At 41.7% G+C, this 21,887-nt stretch overlaps 1 protein-coding gene across 2 annotated transcripts in view; it reads right to left on the reverse strand.

Annotated features, from left to right (window-relative positions):
• Positions 1-5,177: 5,177 nt before the first annotated feature.
• The window catches only part of LOC137518694 (adenosine 3'-phospho 5'-phosphosulfate transporter 2), a 70,949-nt gene continuing 54,239 nt past the window's right edge, over positions 5,178-21,887 (reverse strand). For both annotated transcript variants that reach the window (XM_068236866.1, XM_068236867.1), the window contains exons 6-10: positions 20,684-20,781; positions 17,423-17,515; positions 14,951-15,062; positions 9,616-9,685; positions 5,178-7,474 (exon numbers count right to left, since the gene is read on the reverse strand). In XM_068236866.1, the coding sequence (XP_068092967.1) occupies positions 7,324-7,474; positions 9,616-9,685; positions 14,951-15,062; positions 17,423-17,515; positions 20,684-20,781 (524 nt within the window). In that variant the 3' untranslated portion in view covers positions 5,178-7,323. The remainder of the gene's footprint in view (positions 7,475-9,615; positions 9,686-14,950; positions 15,063-17,422; positions 17,516-20,683; positions 20,782-21,887) is intronic.

Below are 21,887 nucleotides of genomic sequence, written 5' to 3' on the forward strand. Positions count from 1 at the left end.
AAGGCAACAACGGGTCCGTCGTCACCTCCCGCTGGGCGGGCGTTCCAGCGACAGTCTGGCGTGTGTACAGTCTGTCGGCAGACTGATAAGGCTGTTTCAGAAACAGCCTTATCAGTCCGCCGACAGACTGTACACACGCCGGACTGTCTGCTGAAAACCCGCCCAGCGGGAGGTGACGACGGACCAGTCAATGCCTTTAGTACGGCGTGTGTATGGGCCTTAAGTGTACTTAAAGTGAACCTCTGAACTAAAAATCTACTCAGCAGAACTGAAAAGGCTTGGGTGTTTCTTTAAAGCGGAATGTAACCCTGCATTTCAACTTTGCTCTAAAACAGTATTTACAGCATATTATATGAAACCAGCATATTTTTTTTACTAGACCAGCATTGGAAGGGTTAAACACAGGTTTAAAGTTCAGTGGAGAGATACGCAGAAGTTCAGATAGATACATTTAACTAAATAGAATGTAACAAGTGATAAATGTTACACACTCTTTGGCTGTCCTTCAGCTCCTTCTCAGTCAGAGAGAGTGAGTCACATTCCACACTTAGATACATTTATGTAAACAAAATGTATCTATGTAAGCTTCGGATGCGTCTGCAGTTCTCTCCAGGAACTTTAAAGCTCTGTGTAACCCTTCCAATGCTGGTCCAGTAAAAAAAAAATGCTGGTTGCATATAATATACTGTAAATAATGTTTTAGAGCAAAGTTGAAATGCAGGGTTATATTCCGCTTTAACAGTTTCACAGCATCCGAACTTGGTTTTTCTTACCAAAGCATCATTTTTAGCAGTATTTTTAGCTAAGCTCCACCCATCAAAGAAAACTGCCCAGGCTTTTTTCCCTGATGCTGTGCAAAGCATGATGAGATTTCCTATGTTATTCACATTGGCTAGCAACTAGGAGGGGTGATCAGCACACAGGACAGTTGGAACTGTGTCTCATGCTCCCTGTCCCCTCCTTTCAACCAAAAAGAAACCTCATGAAATCAAACATTTGCCTGTTATTTTAAAACAGGGTGGGTAAGAGATTACCTATTAATTTTAATTAACATAACTAATGTAACTTAATGACAGTATGTTTGTTTAGGCTGAAGTTCCTCTTTAAAGTTATATACAGTGGGTTGCAAAAGTATTCGGCCCCCTTGAAGTTTTCCACATTTTGTCACATTACTGCCACAAACATGCATCAATTTTATTGGAATTCCACATGAAATACCAATACAAAGTGGTGTACATGTGAGAAGTGGATCGAAAATCATACATCATTCCAAACATTTTTTACAAATCAATAACTGCAAAATGGGGTGTGCGTAATTATTCGGCCCCCTGAGTCAATACTTTGTAGAACCACCTTTTGCTGCAATTACAGCTGCCAGTCTTTTAGGGTAGGTCTCTGCCAGCTTTGCACATTTATAGACTGAAATCCTTGCCCATTCTTTGTTGTAAAACAGCTCCAGCTCAGGCAGATTAAATGGACAGCGTTTGTGAACAGCAGTTTTCAGATCTTGCCACAGATTCTCGATTGGATTTAGAGCTGGACTTTGACTGGGCCATTCTAACACATAGATATGTTTTGTTTTAAACCATTCCATTGTTGCCCTGGCTTTATGTTTAGGGTCATTGTCCTGCTGGAAGGTGAACCTCCGCCCCAGTCTCAAGTCTTTTGCAGTCTCTAAGAGGTTTTCTTCCAAGTTTGCCCTGTATTTGGCTCCATCCATCTTCCCATCAACTCTGACCAGCTTCCCTGTCCCTGCTGAAGAGATGCACCCCCCGAGCTTGATGCTGCCACCACCATATTTGACAGTGGGGATGGTGTGTTCAGAGTGAAGTGCAGTGTTAGTTTTCTGCCACATAGCGTTTTGCATTTTGGCCAAAAAGTTCCATTTTGGTCTCATCTGACCAGAGCACCTTCTTCCACATGGTTGCTGTGTCCCCCACATGGCTTGTGGCAAACTGCAAATGGGACTTCTTATGCTTTCTGTTAGCAATGCCTTTCTTCTTGCCACTCTTCCATAAAGGCCAACTTTGTACAGTGCATGACTAATAGTTGTCCTATGGACAGAGTCTCCCACCTGAGCTGTAGATCTCTGCAGCTCATCCAGAGTCACCATGGGCCTCTTGACTGCATTTCTGATCAGCGCTCTCCTTGTTCGGCATGTGTTTAGGTGGACGGCCTTGTCTTGGTAGGTTTACAGTTGTGCCATACTCCTTCCATTTTTGAATGATCGCTTGAACAGTGCTCCGTGGGATGTTCAAGGCTTTGGAAATCTTTTTGTAGCCTAAGCCTGCTTTAAATTTCTCAATAACTTGATCCCTGACCTGTCTTGGACCTGTCTTGTGTGTTCTTTGGACTTCGCGGTGTTGTTGCTCCCAATATTCTATTAGACAACCTCTGAGGCCCTCACAGAGCAGCTGTATTTGTACTGACATTAGATTACACACAGGTGCACTCTATTTAGTCATTAGCACTCATCAGGCAATGTCTATAGGCAACTGACTGCACTCAGATCAAAGGGGGCCAAATAATTTTGCACACACCACTCTGCAGTTATTTTTTATTTGTAAAAAAATGTTTGGAATCATGTATGATTTTCTCTCCACTTCTCATGTGTACACCACTTTGTGTTGGTCTTTCATGTGGAATTCCAATAAAATTGATTCATGTTTGTGGCAGTAATATGACAAAATGTGGAAAACTTCAAGGGGGCCGAATACTTTTGCAACCCACTGTATATAGCATAGCGCACATGATAGAAATATACAGGATCTTCTAAAAAAAAATTAGCATATTGTGATAAAGTTAATTATTTTCTATAATGTACTAATAAACATTAGACTTTCATACATTTTAGATACATTACACACAACTGAAGTAGTTCAAGGCTGCTTATTTTTCTTATTGATGATTTTGGCATACAGCTCATGAAAACCCAAATTTCCCATCTCAAAAAATTAGCATATTTCATCCGACCAATAAAAGAAAAGTGTTTTTAAAACCAAAAAAAAAAAAAAAAAGTCAACCTTCAAATAATTATGTTCAGTTCTGCACTCAATACTTGGTCGGGAATCCTTTTGCAGAAATTATTGCTTCAATGCGGCGTGGCATGGAGGCAATCAGCCTGTGGCACTGCTCGGGTGTTATAGAGGCCCAGGATGCTTCGATAGCCGCCTTAAAGAGTAACTGTCAGGCTGCAGAAGCTAATTTAAACCTCTATTCTCCTGTGTTAAACAGTTTAGAAGGAAGCCAAAAAGGCATTAGTGAAGATAAAAATCTCTCTTACCTTTGATGTGTGCTTATCAGCAAAGCTGTTAGACCCAAGCAGGACACAAGCCGCATACTATACTGCAAAGCATTCTGGGGCCCTCCCCTCGGCTGCTAATGAGACGTTACAGCAGCTTGTAATCAGTCCAGCGCGTAGCACTGATAAATCTCCAGGCAGAGTACACTGCAGGAGTCCGCTATTGTTCCTAGCCACATGGCTAATTAATATTAACTGCACACTGTGTTATTCAGTACCAGCTTTTCTGTGATCAGGAAGCAGGCAGGACATGACGACACATTTGGCTTCATAGAAGACAGAAAAACATGGAACCTGCCATGAGTTGTCAGGAGCATCAATCTCTGCATATACTATATAAAAATTCTGTGAAGTACAAACGTGGACAGTGAAATGCATATGTAATGTAAGTACAGCCAATCTTTAGCTACTGATATATGTGTTTATTTTCTCTGAGACCCTATACCTAACAGCTCCTCTTTAAGCTCATCCAGAGTGTTGAGTCTTGCATCTCTCAACTTTCTCTTCACAATATCCCACAGATTCTCTATGGGGTTCAGGTCAGGAGAGTTGGCAGGCCAATTGAGCACAGTAATACCATGGTCAGTAAACCATTTACCAGTGGTTTTGGCACTGTGAGCAGGTGCCAGGTCGTGCTGAAAAATGAAATCTCCATCTCCATAAAAGGCAAAGGCAAATCGTAAAAAATAACCCAAAAACACACAAATAAATATTTATAAAAAAATACACAACTTGGGGGCGATCAGACCCCACCAACAGAGAGCTTTGTTGGTGGGGGGAAATCACTGGTGTGCTGTGGCAGCTCGGCCTTAAAGCTGCAGTGGCCATTTTAGTAAAAATGTGCCTGGTCTTTAGGGGGGTTTACCACTGTGGTCCTCAAGTGGTTAAAAACATTGCGCCGCAGCACAAACATAAAAAACTCAAACATTCATGGAAAATCATGTACGGAAAATGTGATTGAGAATGGAGGGCGCCGCAAATGCCCGTGATTTGCACATTAAAGTGTGCAACCAGCCTTTTTCTGCTTCTTCCTACTGCAAAGAGATAAAATCATAGCACTGGTTTATTAACCCATACAGTGAAAAAAAGAAAAAGTAAACAAATGCAAGTTTTAAATAGGATTGGACCCTTATATACACACTTTTTTTTATTTTTTTATTTAAATCATGCCTTATGTCACTTCAGATACATTTGAACCCTCTGACAGCCTTGACAAGATGGATCTCAGCAATGTCTGTCAATGAATGGTGTAACTTTGTAAAGTTTCACCTCGCCAATAGCAGTTAAAGGTTCCAGTAGCATGTGACACTTGATGACTGGTTAATGTGATCATGCAGTTTGCAGCACTTACCCATAGATGGGGAAGTTCCATTAGTCAGAATCATTAGGATTTTCCTTGAGGTTCACAGTGGTCAGTTGCATAACACACACTTTATAATGCATTATGAGTGTGAACTGTAATGGAGACTGGACAGACTTTAATACAAAGCCTGCATGCAGCGAGTTGCAGAGTTAAAGAGTATTACGATCAGTTACAACAGTACTGTGAACAGGCCCATAGAATTGTATGGGCAATGAGTTGACATGCAAAATATTCTGCAACGCAACTGAGCACTGTGAACTAGCTCTCAATCACCCAAGAACGATGGTAAACCTTTTACTAACCCTGGCAAACTAAAACAGTTTAGTGGTCCTTAGTGTGATGGCTGACTTCAGCGACTAACACAAGAGGTAAACACACCTTACCGTCACTTTTATTTCACCAGAATTCAGCTACTGAGCATTTCAACATACAGTTTTCAAACAAGTTTACCTCTGGCTGTATATTTCGTGTTCTCGTGCCCAGGTATGTGAAAGGATTGCTTTAAAATGAAAATTGAACCAAAACGTTTTTATTATTAGTTATGGATTGCATGATCTCAATAAAGAGAATGTCAACATGGGAGTCCAATATCTCTACTTTCCTTGTCCCCAACTAACTGCTGCTTTTTTCTGGTTTCGGGAGCAACATATCAGAAGAGAAAGCTGTTTAAAGAAGAGATAACTCTGGGGCACATTCCCCTTACATGGATCATTACTGGAAAATGAATAGGCACCAGTTGGTGTCAGCAGAAGGAACACTCATACAGTAATCGGAGGATCGAAATGTCAAGACTTGGAGCCCTTTTCCGCTAGCAGCGGTTTGCAATCAGATTCCAATAGCTTGCATATCGCAAAATGCTATGTTCTTCAAAATGAATGAAAACCATGGGCTTCCATTAGTGCGATGCATTTGCACTAGAGATGGGACTAATCCCAAATTTCCTCAAACCTGAATCCAAATATTCTTGATTTTCTTGAAGCCTTTATTTACAGGATTGGTTAGATTTGAGAAAATCGAGAATCTTTGGATTCCGATTCGAGGAAATTTGGAATTTGTAGCATCTCTAGTTTGCACAATAGCAAACTGTTGGTCCTGCTGCATTTTTCATGCATACTTTGAACAGGGGTGCAGTAGCATTACATAACCACAGTGCTGTGCAATTTTTTTTGCATTCTGATAGCTTAAAAATTTTGCCTCATTTTTTCTCCCATCGCAAATCACAATCACTGTACACCTAATATCCATATTGTGGAAATTAGTGGAGTAGCGATGGCTGATGCAGTCACAATTCACAGTGGAGAAGGGTCCTTAAAAGGTACCTGAATGCGCTTTCTGTTGAATACGGTTGGCCCAATGCATACAAACCAAACATATTTTCATCTCATTCACCATCTCTAATACTGAATTGCGGTATTTCTGTGAGTAGAGATACACTTTAAAAAGAACCATAGGCAAACCTCGTTCCCGTGTCCTCCTCACACCTACCACCACTTGCTAGGACCCTCCAGAAGAGCTGAGCCATGCTCCTCTTCAGCATGAGTGCGGCCATGGTGCACCTGTGCATCAGGGTTACTGTGCAGGTGCATCCGTACTCGCATAGAATCAGTACAGCCGTGCTCATGCATGAAAAGGAGTGCGGCCCAGATCTTTTTTGGGGGTCAAGGATGGTCTGGAGGACTGCATGGGAAGCCTCTAGGATCTAGAGGCTTTCTTCTTCTTGGGCAAGTATGTGTTTACACTTTAAGAATTTACCCCTCTACCTGCCATAGGAACACCCGGTGTTGAAGCGGCCATATTCCCCATCCAGAGTACAATTCAGGTACTTAAGAGTTTTCCAAAATTATTCAGGACAGAACTGTTAAAATCGGTGTTTTCAATTCATGTTTAGCAATAAAAGGAACAGGATTTATGTTCACATTTCATGTCACATTACAAATGATTTTGCAACGGAATTGCACAGTTAGAGAAACACACAGAGACGAGACTATTATACACATTGGGAAGGGAGACAAGTTATAGCAGTAGAGTAAACTGGAGAAAAAAATACATTCGTCATAGATTTTGTACATGAATAAAATGCTGCTTAAGTAAGGCTTATGTTCTCTTTCAGTACTGTAATCTGGAATCATAGGCGTGAGACCAAATCAACCCAAACTGCAAATAACTCCTTATGTCGAAAACCAGTTATATGCTTTATTGGTAAAAGGGGCTCTCCCATGTAAAGCAGCAATAGTCCTTTATAATATTAGATCTACCTAAATGATCTGATATGTGCTTTTTTGAATTTGTACGATACTGATAGTTTTGAGTCCAAACACTGAAACCTGTCTTGTGATAGTGGCAAAAAGAGAGGTAATACAAAAAAATGCCTTGGTCCATTAGTGTATATAGTCCCGCCTCTAACAGAGAGGTCACATCAGTGACACAGTACCATACTTCCTCTGAAGACCTCATGTCCTGAGGCCCTCTGAAAATTGTCATTTTACAAGTGGAGTGGAAAAAAACAAAAGCTTGCCCTTGGCTTTCACCTCAGCAGTAACAACCCAGGCAATATGCCTACACCTTCCATTTAGTGTATCCAATTCCCTTTGGAAAAATATAATCATTTAATGATTGTTCAAGTAAAAAAAAAAAACAAATACTAAAAAAAAATAAAAAATCATACAGTCTGAGAGAAAGTCCGTGATTTCCCTTCTGGGTTTCTTCTCCTTAGTAAACTAGAAAGGTGAGGCAGCTTGATTTTGTCCATGTTCTTACTATAGACATTAAGGAAAATTCCAAGTAGAACTAACAGTCCGGCCCATATATACCTGTAAAGGAGAATTGTTAAGGGTTAATCAACTGTAAAGGTAATGCAATACACAAAACTGTGAGATAATGAAATGAAGAGGAGAGGTAGGTCTTAATCGATTGCAAAACCCCCCCACAAAATCTGTAAACAAAAAATGCTAATGTTATGGATGTTTTAACAAATAGCTAAAAACATTTGTGTATTAAAAAGGATATGGAAACCACCCCCCTCCCTCATCACTCCAACCCATACACACTAGCTCACAACCATGCCCCACAGGATCAGAGGTCATATACTCCAAATGCTATAATGAACCAAATTGAGGATGGCAAATAGCACCGGTGGCTGGATAGTGTAATGGTTAAGGGCTCTGCCTCTGACACAGGAGACCTGGGTTCAAATCTCAGCTCTGCCTGTTCAGTAAGCCAGCACCTATTCAGTAAGGAGTTATTTGGGCGAGACTCCTTAACACTGCTACTACCTACTGAGTGCGCTCTAGTGGCTGCCTCGCAAGCGCTTTGAGTCTGACAGGAGAAAAGCGCTATACAAAAAAAGGAATTATTATTACTACTGTATTGATAATCCAAGCACAGGCTCGATCTTGCAACAAAGCACATGAAGACAAGCAATTGGCCTGTAGTGAAAACGTCCATACACAAAAGGGAAAACGAGATTAATGAAGGCAGCTGGTTGGATCAGCACAAAAAAGCAGGCTTGGATAGTGTCAGCATGGCAGACAAGCTAAAGCAGTTTGAGGGCCCTTTTACACTGGTGCGGTGGGTCATGTTTCTGCACCTCACCGATATGCTAATGAAAGCCCATGCGTGCTTTCATACAGCATGCAGTGCGGTGCGCCAGAAGTCGTCGATCTACCGTGCGACCTCTGCGACGACTTGCTGCGGACCAGAAGTCATGTAAGTCTATGGGGAAGCAGGGTTTGCCACAATGTTGGTCTTACGACACGCATGCGTTGGAGTGTATTTTTACAATGCGCTTCCACGCACTTCCGCATCTCTAAAACAGGAAGTGACCACAAACGTGCGTCACTTCCTGTTTGGATCCTGGCCAAAAGGGGATTACTGCATAATAACGTGGTAATCCCAAAGGCCTGCTTTTGGTGGTGTGGTGCAGCCCCCGGGCCACAACGCAACCCTGCCGCCAATATACAGTGCAGCCAGCCTGTGAAGCAGCTGGTGTAGTGTGTCATAGGATTCAAAGCAATGACAGCAGGAAACAAGCAGCTGCAACACAGCACAGGGCATAGAGCACTTAGACCATGTAGTGAGCTTTAATCAGTGCTCTCATACTGCCTACTACTGGTAGCAGAATAAGTTGGATCAACAAAATATAGCTGATGCGAGGTTCAGCCACATAACAACTGAAACTGGTGCACTGAGTAAGGGCACCAGGAGATTATGGAAGAATAAAGAAAGGACCACGCCAGCCAGATAAGCGAGAGTGCATTATGTGGTGCTAAAACTCTGCTGGGGCCCATGTGAGTAGTATTAGAATGGGGGAACACCTGGCGGGACATCACCAACTGTGGGGGGGGGGGGGGGGTTGACAGTACTATTAATTCTTGCTAGACATCATGTTGACATCTATTCAAAGTTGATGTGCAGTGTGTGCTAGTAATAGATACAGATATGTATATTTTGCCACTTCGTGTGTCGGGTGGGTATCTGCTAGTGTATGGTAGGATTTACACATGGAACAAGGACATGTGACTTGCTGAGCTGTAGTGCTAGCCACAAAAATGCATCTATTACAAGCATAGGGAGGGATCAGACAAAAGCTCTGTACTCAAAGAAAGAGAATGGATAGTAACTCCTTTCTGACTCACTTATGTGGGTGATGATGGGATGGGGAGGAATTAAATTTAATTTACACCGACACCTCAACAGTAAAAAAGAAAATACCGGATACAGCCAGCCAGGAACTTTCAAAGCATCCATTACAAAAGAACATATATGTAATGTGGAACAAAAACTTTGTCCACTACTATTTAAAACAAAAATGAACTGTTACTTGCATTTAAAAATGCAGTGCAGTGCAGGCCGCACCCAATAAAATATTTTCATATAGTGAGAACTTAACAGAGAATTTGACCATCAGAAAATAAGAATTCTACGTGTCAGAAAAACAGAAAGCATGACTTACTGGAAAGTAAATGGTTTTGCGAAGAATAAAAAAGACAGTACAATGGTCATAGCCTTTCTCCCAGTTGTCACTGTAGGAATGAAGAAGAGATAACAAATTATTAAAGCAGAAACATTGTGATTAGTGTAGAACTTCTAACTAGTACGCTCAGAGCAAACATTCTATGATGGTAATGCACACGTATACAGTTCAACAGGCTTATTATCCCTAGGACTAATTATAGATTTCTCAAAGCTCTGAGCTCATTGACTGTCAAGTAAGATACTATCTTATTCTTGCTGTTAAATGTCCCAATTTACACTTTCTTCAATGCATCACAGGGAATTCAATTTCAGGGGGTTGTTCCATGCAATTGCTTTCTACCACTGAAAGATTTACTGTATAAAATAAGATGAAAAACTTCTACAAAACAGCTGTGTTTTTTTTGTTTTTTACAAGCTGCCCAGCTGATTCATCCAGGGGGCCATAAATAGGTGTGCAATCCTAATAAGTTATAATTTAATAATGTGCATCTAAGGAAGCTGAAAACATTTACCTGTCTTCTCTGTGGACTTTACTGCCTTGAGTTAGGTCCTGCTCAGAAAGGATGCTGCTGACATCTAACTGCACACTCAGTGGATGGTTTAACCTGCTGAGCGGTCTGGACGAGCTCAGCTCGTCCAACACCGCCAGAGGCTGCCGCTCAGGCCCTGCTGGGCCGATTTTAATGAAATAAAAAGCAGCACACGCAGCCGGCACTTTGCCAGCCGCGTGTGCTGCCTGATCGCCGCTGGTCCCCCCAGCCGCCCGAGCCCAGCGTAGCCGGAACAAACAGTTCCGGCCAGCGCTAAGGGCTGGATCGGAGGCGGCTGACGTCAGGACGTCGGCTGACGTCCATGACGTCACTCCGCTCGTCGCCATGGCGACGAGGTAAGCGAAACACGGAAGGCCGCTTATTGCGGCCTTCCGTGTTACTTCTGGCCGCCGGAGGCGATCGGAAGAACGCCTCCGGAGCGCCCTCTAGTGGGCTTTCATGCAGCCAACTTTCAGTTGGCTGCATGAAATAGTTTTTTTATTTAAAAAAAACCCTCCCGCAGCCACCCTGGCGATTTAATCAGAACGCCAGGGTGGTTAATAAAAGTAAAGGTGGCCATACATCAGGCGACTTGGTGGCCGATTGACCATCCAATTCAAATATTATAATCGAATTGGATAAAAATCAGTGCTGCCAAGTGCATACCAGATCAAAGAGACGCCCAATTTCAGGCCAAAATTGGCTGCATTAATTGGCTGGACATGCTCGATCGGGTGTGCGGCACTAACAGCCAGCAATATCGGGACGAGGGACAAAACCCCCAGCGCTGTTCCTGCCATGTATAAATGTGCAGTAAGTGTGTGCTTATACATTACTTATCCTGTGTCGTGGTGCCCCTCCGTCTTCTATTAGCCGCATACATGCCGCCCCCGTGTGACATCACACATGCGTCATGGCGCCAGGCTGGCAGGGTGTATGCAGCTAATTGAAGACCGGGAATCGGCCTGCGGTGTATGGGCAGCTGACAGATCTCTCTCTTATCAGATTCCATTAGAGAGGGATTTGTCTCCTGGTCAAATCTGCCCATCATCGCTAGATGTATGGCTACCTTAGAAGTGCAATATAAATCAGTGAAAACGCTTAGGCCTGGAACCCACTAGCAGTACATTACTAAGCAATTGTGATTTGAAAAGCTCTTGCTAATGTAATGCAATGGGTGTGATCCCACTTGAGAGATGTGATTTTATAAAACTCCCCCATAGCATTGCATTAGCAAGAGCTTTTTCAAATCACTAGCACTTAGAAAAGGCTGCTAGTGGGTTTGAGCCCTTATTCATTTTTGCATTTTGGAGGGTTGACTCACAACAAATCTTCTGTAGTAGGTCATCTTCCAAACATGAGCTTACCCACGGTGGACTTAATGCAAACATGTGGCCTAAACCCACCTTACCACCTACCCATTAGGATTTTACAGTATATTGTATAGGTTAAACAAAGCCGCTGCTAGTGTACCTTTAAACGTGTTTGCCATTCATAAGACTCTCTGGGACCTATAAATGATGGTGTTTTGACATGAACTGTAAGGCTAGGTTTCCACTGCTGTGATGACCAACCGATTCCCTGCACACAAATGCAGATGCGATTTGGCAACTACTGAAGTCAACAGGGAACATGTTTGGGTGAAACATCTGAGGTAGGCAGCACAATCTTGCGTCACTCGTCCGAATCCCATAGCCATGCATAGCACGGCTAGAGGGATTCAGCAGCAAGACACATAACAGCTGTGCCAGCATCGCATCTCGCAAGACGCATGCCGAGCACATTGGCACCACAGCCAAAGAGGAATTATTACAATACAACCCTACCATCACTTTTAACCTCCTTAGCGGTATGGACGAGCTCAGCTCCTCCATTACCGCCGGAGGGCGCCGCTCAGGCCCCACTGGGCCGATTTGCTTCATTTATTTTTCAAACACGCAACAAGCACTTTGCTTGCTGCGTGTCTACTCTGATCGCCGCCGCCGATGCGCCGCTATAGAGGTCCCCGTCTGCCAGACCCCGTGCGCAGCCTGGCCAATCAGTGCCAGGCAGCGCTGCAGGGTGGATCGGAATTCCAGATGACGTCATCGCGATCGTTCAGAATGGAATTTCCTTACGGGCGAGAGCGCCGGCGGCGATCGGAGGGGTGGGAGGGATAGCGCAGGGAGGGGGGCATCATGTAGCTAGCGCTAGGCTAGCTACATGATGGGGGATTTAAAAAAAAACAAAAAATACTGCTGCGTATCCACCCTGGCGATGTTGATAGAACGCCAGGGTGGTTAATTTAACAGCTGTAAAAATAAATTTCCAAGCAACAGGTAAACCTCTCTCCCATCTATTATTATCATCTAAAAAAAAACGGCCTAAAGGCAGCAATCGCATGACTGTTTACCCCTCATCTTTCACAGCCATGGACTAACTTACATGTCTTTACCGCAGTTACACCAAAATCTGGCACTGTTCATGAGCCATCCCGACTCTCAGTAGGAAATCATCTTATTTCTTGATTTGGTAGGAGTCAAGGTTAATGGACTACAAAATTAAAGCGTTAGTTTACTTATATTTAAAAGTGCTCAAAATTACACTTTGATCAATAATATCTGCATTACTTATTTTAGCATAATTTGAAAATAATGGCACATTATTGAAAATGCCTATACCAGGCCTGGGGCAAAGCTTAAAGAGAATCTGTATTGTTAAAATCACACAAAAGTAAACATACCAGTGCGTTAGGGGACATCTCCTATTACCCTCTGTCACAATTTCGCCGCTCCCCGCCGCATTAAAAGTGGTTAAAAACAGTTTTAAAAAGTTTGTTTATAAACAAACAAAATGGCCACCAAAACAGGAAGTAGGTTGATGTACAGTATGTCCACACATAGAAAATACATCCATACACAAGCAGGCTGTATACAGCCTTCCTTTTGAATCTCAAGAGATCATTGCGTGTTTCTTTCCCCCTGCATCTCTCATGCACTGAAGTTTCAGGCTGCTCTTTTCTTCCTGCAAACAGCTTTGCCCTTGTCTGTTATTCCTCACTATGTGAAAGCCCAGCCAGCTCAGAGGACGATTTATCCAGCTTGTAAAAGATAAGAGGGAAGAGAGAAGCTGCTCTAATCCTAAATAACACACAGGCAGTGTGCATAGAGGGGCCTGGAAGGGGGAGTTCATAGCAGAACCACAACACTGAAGAACTTGGCAGCCTTCCAGACACAGGCTGACAAGTCTGACAAAAGAGAGATAAGTTGATTTATTACAGAGACTGTGATAGTACAAAGTGCTGCAGTAAGCCAGAACACATTAGAATAGCTTTTGGAACTTGTAGGATGATAAAAAACAGGATGCAATTTTTGTTACGGAGTCTCTTTAAGCAGCCTGGGGTGCCAGCTACGAACCACATTCCTTTTTTAATTCTCCCTCTCTCCTCCCTGCTGAGTTGTGAGCTGACGATAAGAAGAGGGTTAAAGTGGTCTGAAACGCTGACATAATATTCAATAGAAATGTGTTTTCCTACTTTTATTTTATCACGCATACAGTTACCATATTTGCTTTTGTGCACAAGTAATATTGCTCATTTACAAATTCCAAGTTCCCAAAGTATATTATATCTGCTCTAAAAGCTGCCAATGCATTTTATTCAAGTTACTTTTTATTATATATTAAAATCTTCTATCGAGCTGTTCTGAACTGTGTGCATATTTGAAACAATGAGAGCTCGTTTTCAGTTGTTACACACAATGTAACAACTGAGGAATGTAAACAAAAGATACTGTTATCTCCACTGTATTTGCCTTTATACCCTTACCTATATTAAGTGACTTCACTGCTGCCTGAGAGCTCCTGTTATTAAAATCTCTATATTCAGTAGCAGATACAGAGCTTAGTCAACTGCTTCATTTTTTCTGTACAAGTTGTGCACCTCAGACCATACCCTTAGTAATGCTAGGTACACACCATACAATTTTCTGTTAGATAGATGGTTCGATAGATAATTTCAGTCATGTTCAATCTCATTTTTGATCGTTTTTCGGGTAAATTTTCATAGAAGTGAATGGAAATCGATCAGAAAATGATCAGAAATGGATCCAAAAAACGATCGGAACAGAAAATCGAACAGCAAATTGTATGGTGTGTACCCAGCATAAAGGTGGGAAAATAAAGACAACACAAGCCCTCTAATAACTGATAAATATAGTTATTAGTAAAGCAGGCTTACAGGTTGCAGTGAGAGTCATGCAGACAGCATTGTGTCATTATACAATATATTGCATTTAGAGTGATTGTTTCATATGCAGCAGGGATCATGTTGGAATATTTGTTTGTTTTTTAAATGATGTTATTCTTTATTGAATCATCAGTATTGTGATTATTATTATACCTAATGTTGAATAAAGATTCTTGTTATATTTTTCCAAAATTTGCTGCGGGAGGTGCTATTCTTTTTCTACCATATAATTGCTCTTGTTTTGAGCCCTAACACACACGGTTATTTGGTTGAGATGTTGCAGACACTTTTCAGAAACTAATCAGTAGAGTACACAATACCAGCATACCAAGAGTGCACACAGCACAGGCTTGCTTAGTACTGTGCAAACCAGTTACACAGAACACAGCGGTTAATACAAGGCAATTATCTTAGAAAGTCCCATATATTCCAGGGTAAATAAATCAGGTGTAACAAAGAGTGACATGTGCTGTGAAGCATTGGTCAATACCTCAGTTCATCTAAGGAAATGTTTCTGTTACTCTAACCTTACTTTTTAGCTTATCTTAGGTAGTTACCTGTGACAGCAATCAGAGCTCCAAAAAGTTTAATCAATGCAAGTACAAAAGATATTCCAAAATATCCAGTCACTGAGAAAAGGAATGCATATCCATAAGTCTGAAATGGATGCTAAAATACAACAGGTTCACGTTAGGAGAAATTGTTCTGCTTTAAGTATACACATATTCAATGTTACTGTTAAGAGAATATCACATACATCCTAGTAAGAATAATAATGATGGAATATATATATATATCAGGGCACTGGATACAATGTACTAATACAAGGTCCTGTTTTTGTTTCATATACAGTATATGAATACATAACTGTAGCACTTGTCACACCACTACCTTCTGATGAGTGCTTATTATCACAGAGGGTGTTAAAATGCTATACATTGACACAACGCTAAGTGTTGGCTTAAATCCAGGATCCATCTGGGAAATAATTTAAAAAAAAGTTTAAGGCTTAGTTCACGTTATAAATCGCAAGCGCAGAGTGCTTTTGAAGCTTTTTTTTTTTAGCCATTTGCGTTTTTTGTAAACACTTGTTTTTGCGATTTGAGCTTTTCTGTTTGCAGAATCAGGAAGTGAACTCTTTGACCTGGAACTCAATGTCTTTAATGCAATTTATCATAAAAAGCGCTCTCAAAATTGCTTTTCCAAACGCTTTGCACTTTTCCTATACATTACATTTAAGCGCAAATGCTCAGAAAATGGTGCAGGAACCGCATTTGCGATTGAAAAAAAAAGTTCAATGCTTATGTGAGAACACTCACATTAAAATTCATTACACAAGCGCTTTTATAGTGCTTTTAAAAAATGCTGGCACTTATTAAAAAAAAAAAAAAAAAAAGAAAAAAGAAAAAAAAAAAAATCGCTACCCACGGCCGGGATCTTCTGCACTTGCGCGCCTCTCGTAATCACGCTCTCATCGCTGGAGCACTCTGTGCTTGCACAGTTCAATTCGCTGTGAACTGCGCAAGCGCAGAGAGCTCCCAGCACCGGGAGCGCAATCCAAAGAGGAGCGCGGAATGCCCATGCAGAAGATCTCAATCAAGCCACGGAGAGAACGGAGGCCTGACTCAGAGCGGAACTACCTAACAGACTTTTAGGGGCTGGAAGAAGAGGGAGGGGGAATAAGTGAAGGGGAACAAGAGTTTCCCAGAGCCAATTGAAGTGCAGATAATGAATGAATATGCTTTGAATCACAAGGCATGTTCATTCATCAAAGTAAAAAGTAGTTAAAATTTGCATTTAATTTTTTTTTAACACTTCCTGGTTACTTCCAGGAGAGCACCATCTAGTGGCTAAAAAGTATAATGTAAAAAGAATAAATGTAATTATTATTAAAACCTCCCCCGTACTTGCCAAACATACAAACTTAAAGTGATCCTTAAGCCAACGGAAAAAAATGAGATTTACTCACCTGGGGCTTCCCTCAGCCCCCAGCAGCCGATCGGTGCCCTCGCAGCTCCGCTCCGATGTCCCAGGACCCGCCGGCGAGCACTTCCGGTTTGGCCGTCACCGGCCGACAGGCATGGGAACGCGAGTGATTGTTCGCGTTCCCAGCCTGTATATCGCCCCCTATGCTGCTATTGCGGCCTCCTGGTGAGTGAGTAGAGACAACTATATAGACTGGAGAGAGTAACTCTTCCCACCGAAGAATAAAGTGTACTTGAAGTGGAAAATAGTACAGTTATTTCACTCAGTTTGTCCTTCCAAAACATAGATTTGGTAAAATTGTACAATCAATATTGTATCATCGATAGACATCTCAACTGAATTACAAAGTGCTATTTCCAATTTTTTCACAGTATCAATGAATTTCACATACGACACTGGGCTACCTCAAGGCAGTGTATGCGACTACGCAAGAGACTTTATTCTTGTAATAAAGATCCCAGCTTTTAACTTAGCTGTAGGGCCAGCATTGATTGCTGCATGATTTTTGTGAATGGATTCGCATGAGGATTTGCATGAGTGTGTGGAAGTTCATTTTGACTTTGCCGTTTTGCTTGCCACACCCCTTCCAGCACCTCCCTATTACATCTGCAAGTGTTTGCATGTCCTAGCTGGAGGTGAGGAGCTTGGATTTTGTGTTTTGTTTTTTAATTTTACAATGCTGCATAATCTACCTCCGTACAGATCATAAAAGACTCTATTAAATGTTTGTGTTCCAGATGGAACTAATGAAGCTACACACGTGGATCTACATAAAAAAAGCAAGACTATCCGGCACATATATCAGCTATGTGATGGATTAATTCTGAGTAAATAAAACATGCCATTATAGTGTTATTCACAGCAAAGGGGAAATGGTTTTCTGAAGCGCGTACATGACTTTTGCTGGAAGGTAGTGCAGCCTCTCCAGAACACAACATGTATATTTTATGCTGTCATGCACTATTGCCTTGCATTAATACACTTCTCAGCTGTGCACCAGACGTTTCCTATTTTTAATCAGGCTGCTTTGTTTCAGCACTCACCTTGGAACAGAAGGCTATGGCGGGAGTCAATCCGCTGGTAATGGCCAAACCCAGTAAAATGTAAACAAATCCTATGGAATATGAATACAGAACCTGAAAAATTAAATACTCACTTGAAAATTGTAATGGAAACCTCAAATATCGTTCACACAAGCGTCAAAAGCAGTTATATAAACCACAAGCAATTATATAAATCACACACACACACACACACACACACACACACACACACACACACACACACACACACACACTATACAGTAGACTCTCGTTATAGTAAACTGATATAGTATACCTCTAGATATAGTAAACTCAGTCCTCAGGTACCGGGAAATGAGTGTGTATAAATATACGATGTATGACCAATTATGATATAGTAAACTTCTGATATAATAAACTACTTTTCCTCGTCCCTTGGACTTGGATTTGTGTGTGTGCACATATATATATGTATGTGCGTATGTATGTGTGTACACACACACACACGTTTCAGTCAGAATTCTGCTTTAGTGCAAAAATGTGTCATTTGTCATCATTACACAACTCAGATTTTAGCCAAATACAGTACAGCCCCGGGTTATCCAAAACTCAACTAACCAGCACAAATCCAAATCGCCGGCAGTACTCAAACTGGTGAAGGCCACATTTTTGGGCTGTTTGTGGGCTCTGATGTGCTTAAAGGCTGGGTTCCATGGCTCCCCCAAGGTTAATATACCTACACATGACTGTATTTTAACATTTAATACAGAGTTCATGGTATGTATATAGAGTGGAGAATAGTACTGTATTAGCTGAGCCTATTTTTAACATAGAGTCTCATGGAACCAGAAAGCATCAGCCAATCCCCATTAGTGTGAAAAAACCAATACTCTACTGTACCTTTAAATATTGTCTTTAAAGTTCTGACTACAACTGCATCTGTATAATAGTCAGTAAACATGCAAATAATGACTACAGTACAGAGCTTGGTGGAAGAAACTTCCCAAAATGTGTAGCTGTCATTTATTGAAAGGTCTGCACACTCCATTCTCTATTTTTACTGTAATGACACATTCATCAAACAGGAAGGAGTTTTCTTGTACATATGTGGGTAGGCCAGGGATGTGTATATTTCAACTGCGGTAATCAGAGATAGGTGATGAGATACAGATATTCTGGATTATTCTGGATTTGCGTGAAAATCGAATGCAGATTAAAATTCAGCCAAACACATGCAGGAGCTGAAGCTGAATTTCAAGATGCAAGCATACCAATCTCAGGGATTATGGCAGCTATTGGGGCCCATTCACACTACAAGAGTTGTTTAAACGCTAGTGATTGGAAAAGCTCTAGCTAATGCAATGCTTCGGGGGATTTTTACAAAATCACATCGCTCCAGTGAGAACACTCACATAGGATAACATTAGCAGGAGCTTTTAAAATCACAAAGCGCTTAGAAAAGCTCCTGTAGTGTGAACAAGCCCTTGCAGTGAACACATACTGGGCCCTAGAGCAGTCACCAGGCAGACAACTAGGCAAATACAGATATGTTCAAATACATTAAATGTACACATATGGTTTGATGATTTTCTTTTCTTTATGGGAACTGGAACTGCGCTTTAAGAAGCAGAAAAAGAATGATTAAAACGTACAAAGGGGTTGTAAAAACAGCACTAAATACTCCTCGGCATCAAGTTATTTCAGGGTTTTTTTTTTCCATCAACGTGAAAAAAACAATTTTATAGATAAGGCGGAAAAAATATAAGGCGTGGTGGCTCAAGAAAAACTTTGTGCAACAAGGCCTTGGTCCTTTAAAGTGGACCTGAACTCAAAACTTCATCTCTGCTCTAAAAGACAAGCAATGGCATAATAACCTTCAAAGAAAAACATTTCTTTGTTAGAGCTTACAGAAATAAATTTGCAGTGTGTCTACTTCCTGCTTTCATGACAGCAGACAAAGGGTTAATATTCCTGTGATATTCCTGTGCATACTGTATTAGTTGCGCTTGCCGAACTGACACAGCTAAAAGCTCAAATTACAATTGTGATTGCTTGAAGAGGAGGGGGAATTAGACAGGCTAAATTCTCTAAATACATACAGGGTGCATGTTTCTCCGTGTTCCTTGAGTCCTGTGCAAGAGTTCAGGTCCACCGACTTAAAAGCTAAAAGTAATAGTAAAAAAGGGCCTAGTGCCGACGGCCCTGCATATCTTACTGGGTACAGCTCTTTCTGCAATGTAAAGTTACCTGCAGTCTCTGCCATTCTGAGGCATCTGCCTTTTATGAGCTCCCATTGGTCATTGCTCCCAGTCACTGTAAATGAGCTAGGACCAGCTTGAATTAGGAGCTGCAATCCAAGCTATGACATAAAAGACAGGCACCTAGGAGGGAAGGAGGCTGCAGATAACCTATAAAAACAAAAAATAGCAGAGTGGACTGGAAAGACATGCAGGGTAGTACTGAACTAGCCAGCAGTAGCTCTACTTTAGTTTTGTTTTTATCAGGGCTGTGGAGTCGGAGTCGAGGCAATTTTGGGCACCCGGAGTCTGAGTTGTGGTTTCAGAAACTGAGGAGTCGGAAGTCGTATGATTTTTGTACAAAATCCACAGCCGTGTTAAGTATTAGACTAAGGAGTCGGAGTAGAGGAGTCTGAGCAATTTTGCGTACCCGGAGTCGTGGTTTCAGAAACTGAGGAGTCGGAAGATTTTTGTACCGACTCCACAGCCCTGGTTTTTATCCTTTAGTAGGATAGAAAACTGCTCTTTCTAGTGATGGGTCGTTCGCGAACGAGCCGGCTCTAAGAGCCGGCTCTTTGCTGTGAACGACAAGAGCCGGCTCTCAGTTTTGAAAGAGCCGATGCCTCAGCCGCCCCACACAGCTCTGGTTTGCTGTGTAATTAAGGGTGCTGAGGCATGCTGGGAGATGTAGTCCTCCTCGTGCAGCTTGTAGGGGCGGAACAGAGCAGTAGCAGGAGGGATTGCCCGAGCAAAAGAAGCAGTCTGGAGTTGTCATGGAGATGGGGCGGGGCTTTTACTCCGATTCTGAGTGGTCTCTAGTGATATTTAATGAAGAGACGATTGAGAGCCGTAAGAGCCGGCTCTTTAATGGGAGCCGATTCAGAAGAGCCGAATCTCCAAGAAGAGCCGGAATTCCCATCACTAGCTCTTTCCCTTAAACCATTTCAGGTTATGGAATGCACAACTGTTACATGATCCAAGCACACCAAATTCATTAAAATGTAAACATGTATTATTTACTTTATGCAGATTATGGGGTGTTTACCATTTCTGAATTAGATCCATTGTGCAGTTTCATGGCTTTTTCTTGCACATTTCCAATAACGGCATCTGCGCAAAGGGCGAGGGAAATAAGCACCACGCCTTAAAAGAAGAAAACACAATTAAAATGATTTCTATATGTTCAAACTGAAAAGCGCTCACAGAGGCATCACACATTCAGCAGAAATGGTAATTAATAACGTACCAATCTGGGGTTAATTGCTGGGTTTTATGCTGGGTGACTGTTCAGGCAGAAGAAGGATGATGTGCCAAGTGTCTGTGTAGGCACAAAGGGGGGTAAGCACTGGGCAGGCAGAGATGGCTTGACACACAGTAAAAGGTTGTCTGAAATGCACTTGGGAGATCACATATTCCTATAATTTGTCATAAAAAGACCATTGCAGTGTTCCCAATAGAGTCAGCACCGCATTTTTATTTTTTAACACACTGCATGCTGCATTTCCATCTGCTTCCTTAACACTTTCCCAGTCAGTGCAACTGGATGAGGTCTGACAGCACCAAACACGTAAAAAAGAAAAGCATTAAAAAAAAAAAACTGTTTTATAGTGGGAACAGGTTCTCACTGGGCAGGCAGAGATGGATCCAGTTGAGGGTTTTAAATGAGTTTGGATCGGGGACAGAGAAGACATTCAAAAGGATCTGTAAAAATAATGTTATGAATAAAATTGCTTATTTTTTACAATATTCATTTATAAACTGTTTACTCATTGTAAAATCTTTCCACACCCCAATTTACAATCTGAAATGTATCATGAGTAGCAACATCTTTAGTGCTGCCAGGTGATCTCTGCGGAATGTTTGTTTACTGAGAGTTCTATGCATAAACGGAAATACGCCTTCCTTGACATTTAGAGAAAGCTGTTATTTCCCACAATGGAATGGGATTCACAGATAGCAAACTTTCGGGGCCATGGCCCTGATATCACAATGTGGGAGGGGTTTCACCAGCCATGCAGATAGCCCTGATGATCTATTCGAGAAAAGTTAAAGATTTCTTTTGGGAAAAGAGGTATCAGCTACTGATCAGGATGAAGTTGAATGATTAATGTACTTATAAAGATTGGTGGATCAACCCCAGATTATCCTCTTATTGAGGACATGCAATTATAATCCATTACTTCTGCCCTCTGAAGAAATGTGAGAACCTTTTAGGCTGTCTACAGCTCATAAACACCACCCCTGAATCA

The sequence above is a fragment of the Hyperolius riggenbachi genome, chromosome 5 (assembly GCF_040937935.1).
Source record: "Hyperolius riggenbachi isolate aHypRig1 chromosome 5, aHypRig1.pri, whole genome shotgun sequence".
Taxonomy (NCBI): Eukaryota; Metazoa; Chordata; class Amphibia; order Anura; family Hyperoliidae; genus Hyperolius; species Hyperolius riggenbachi.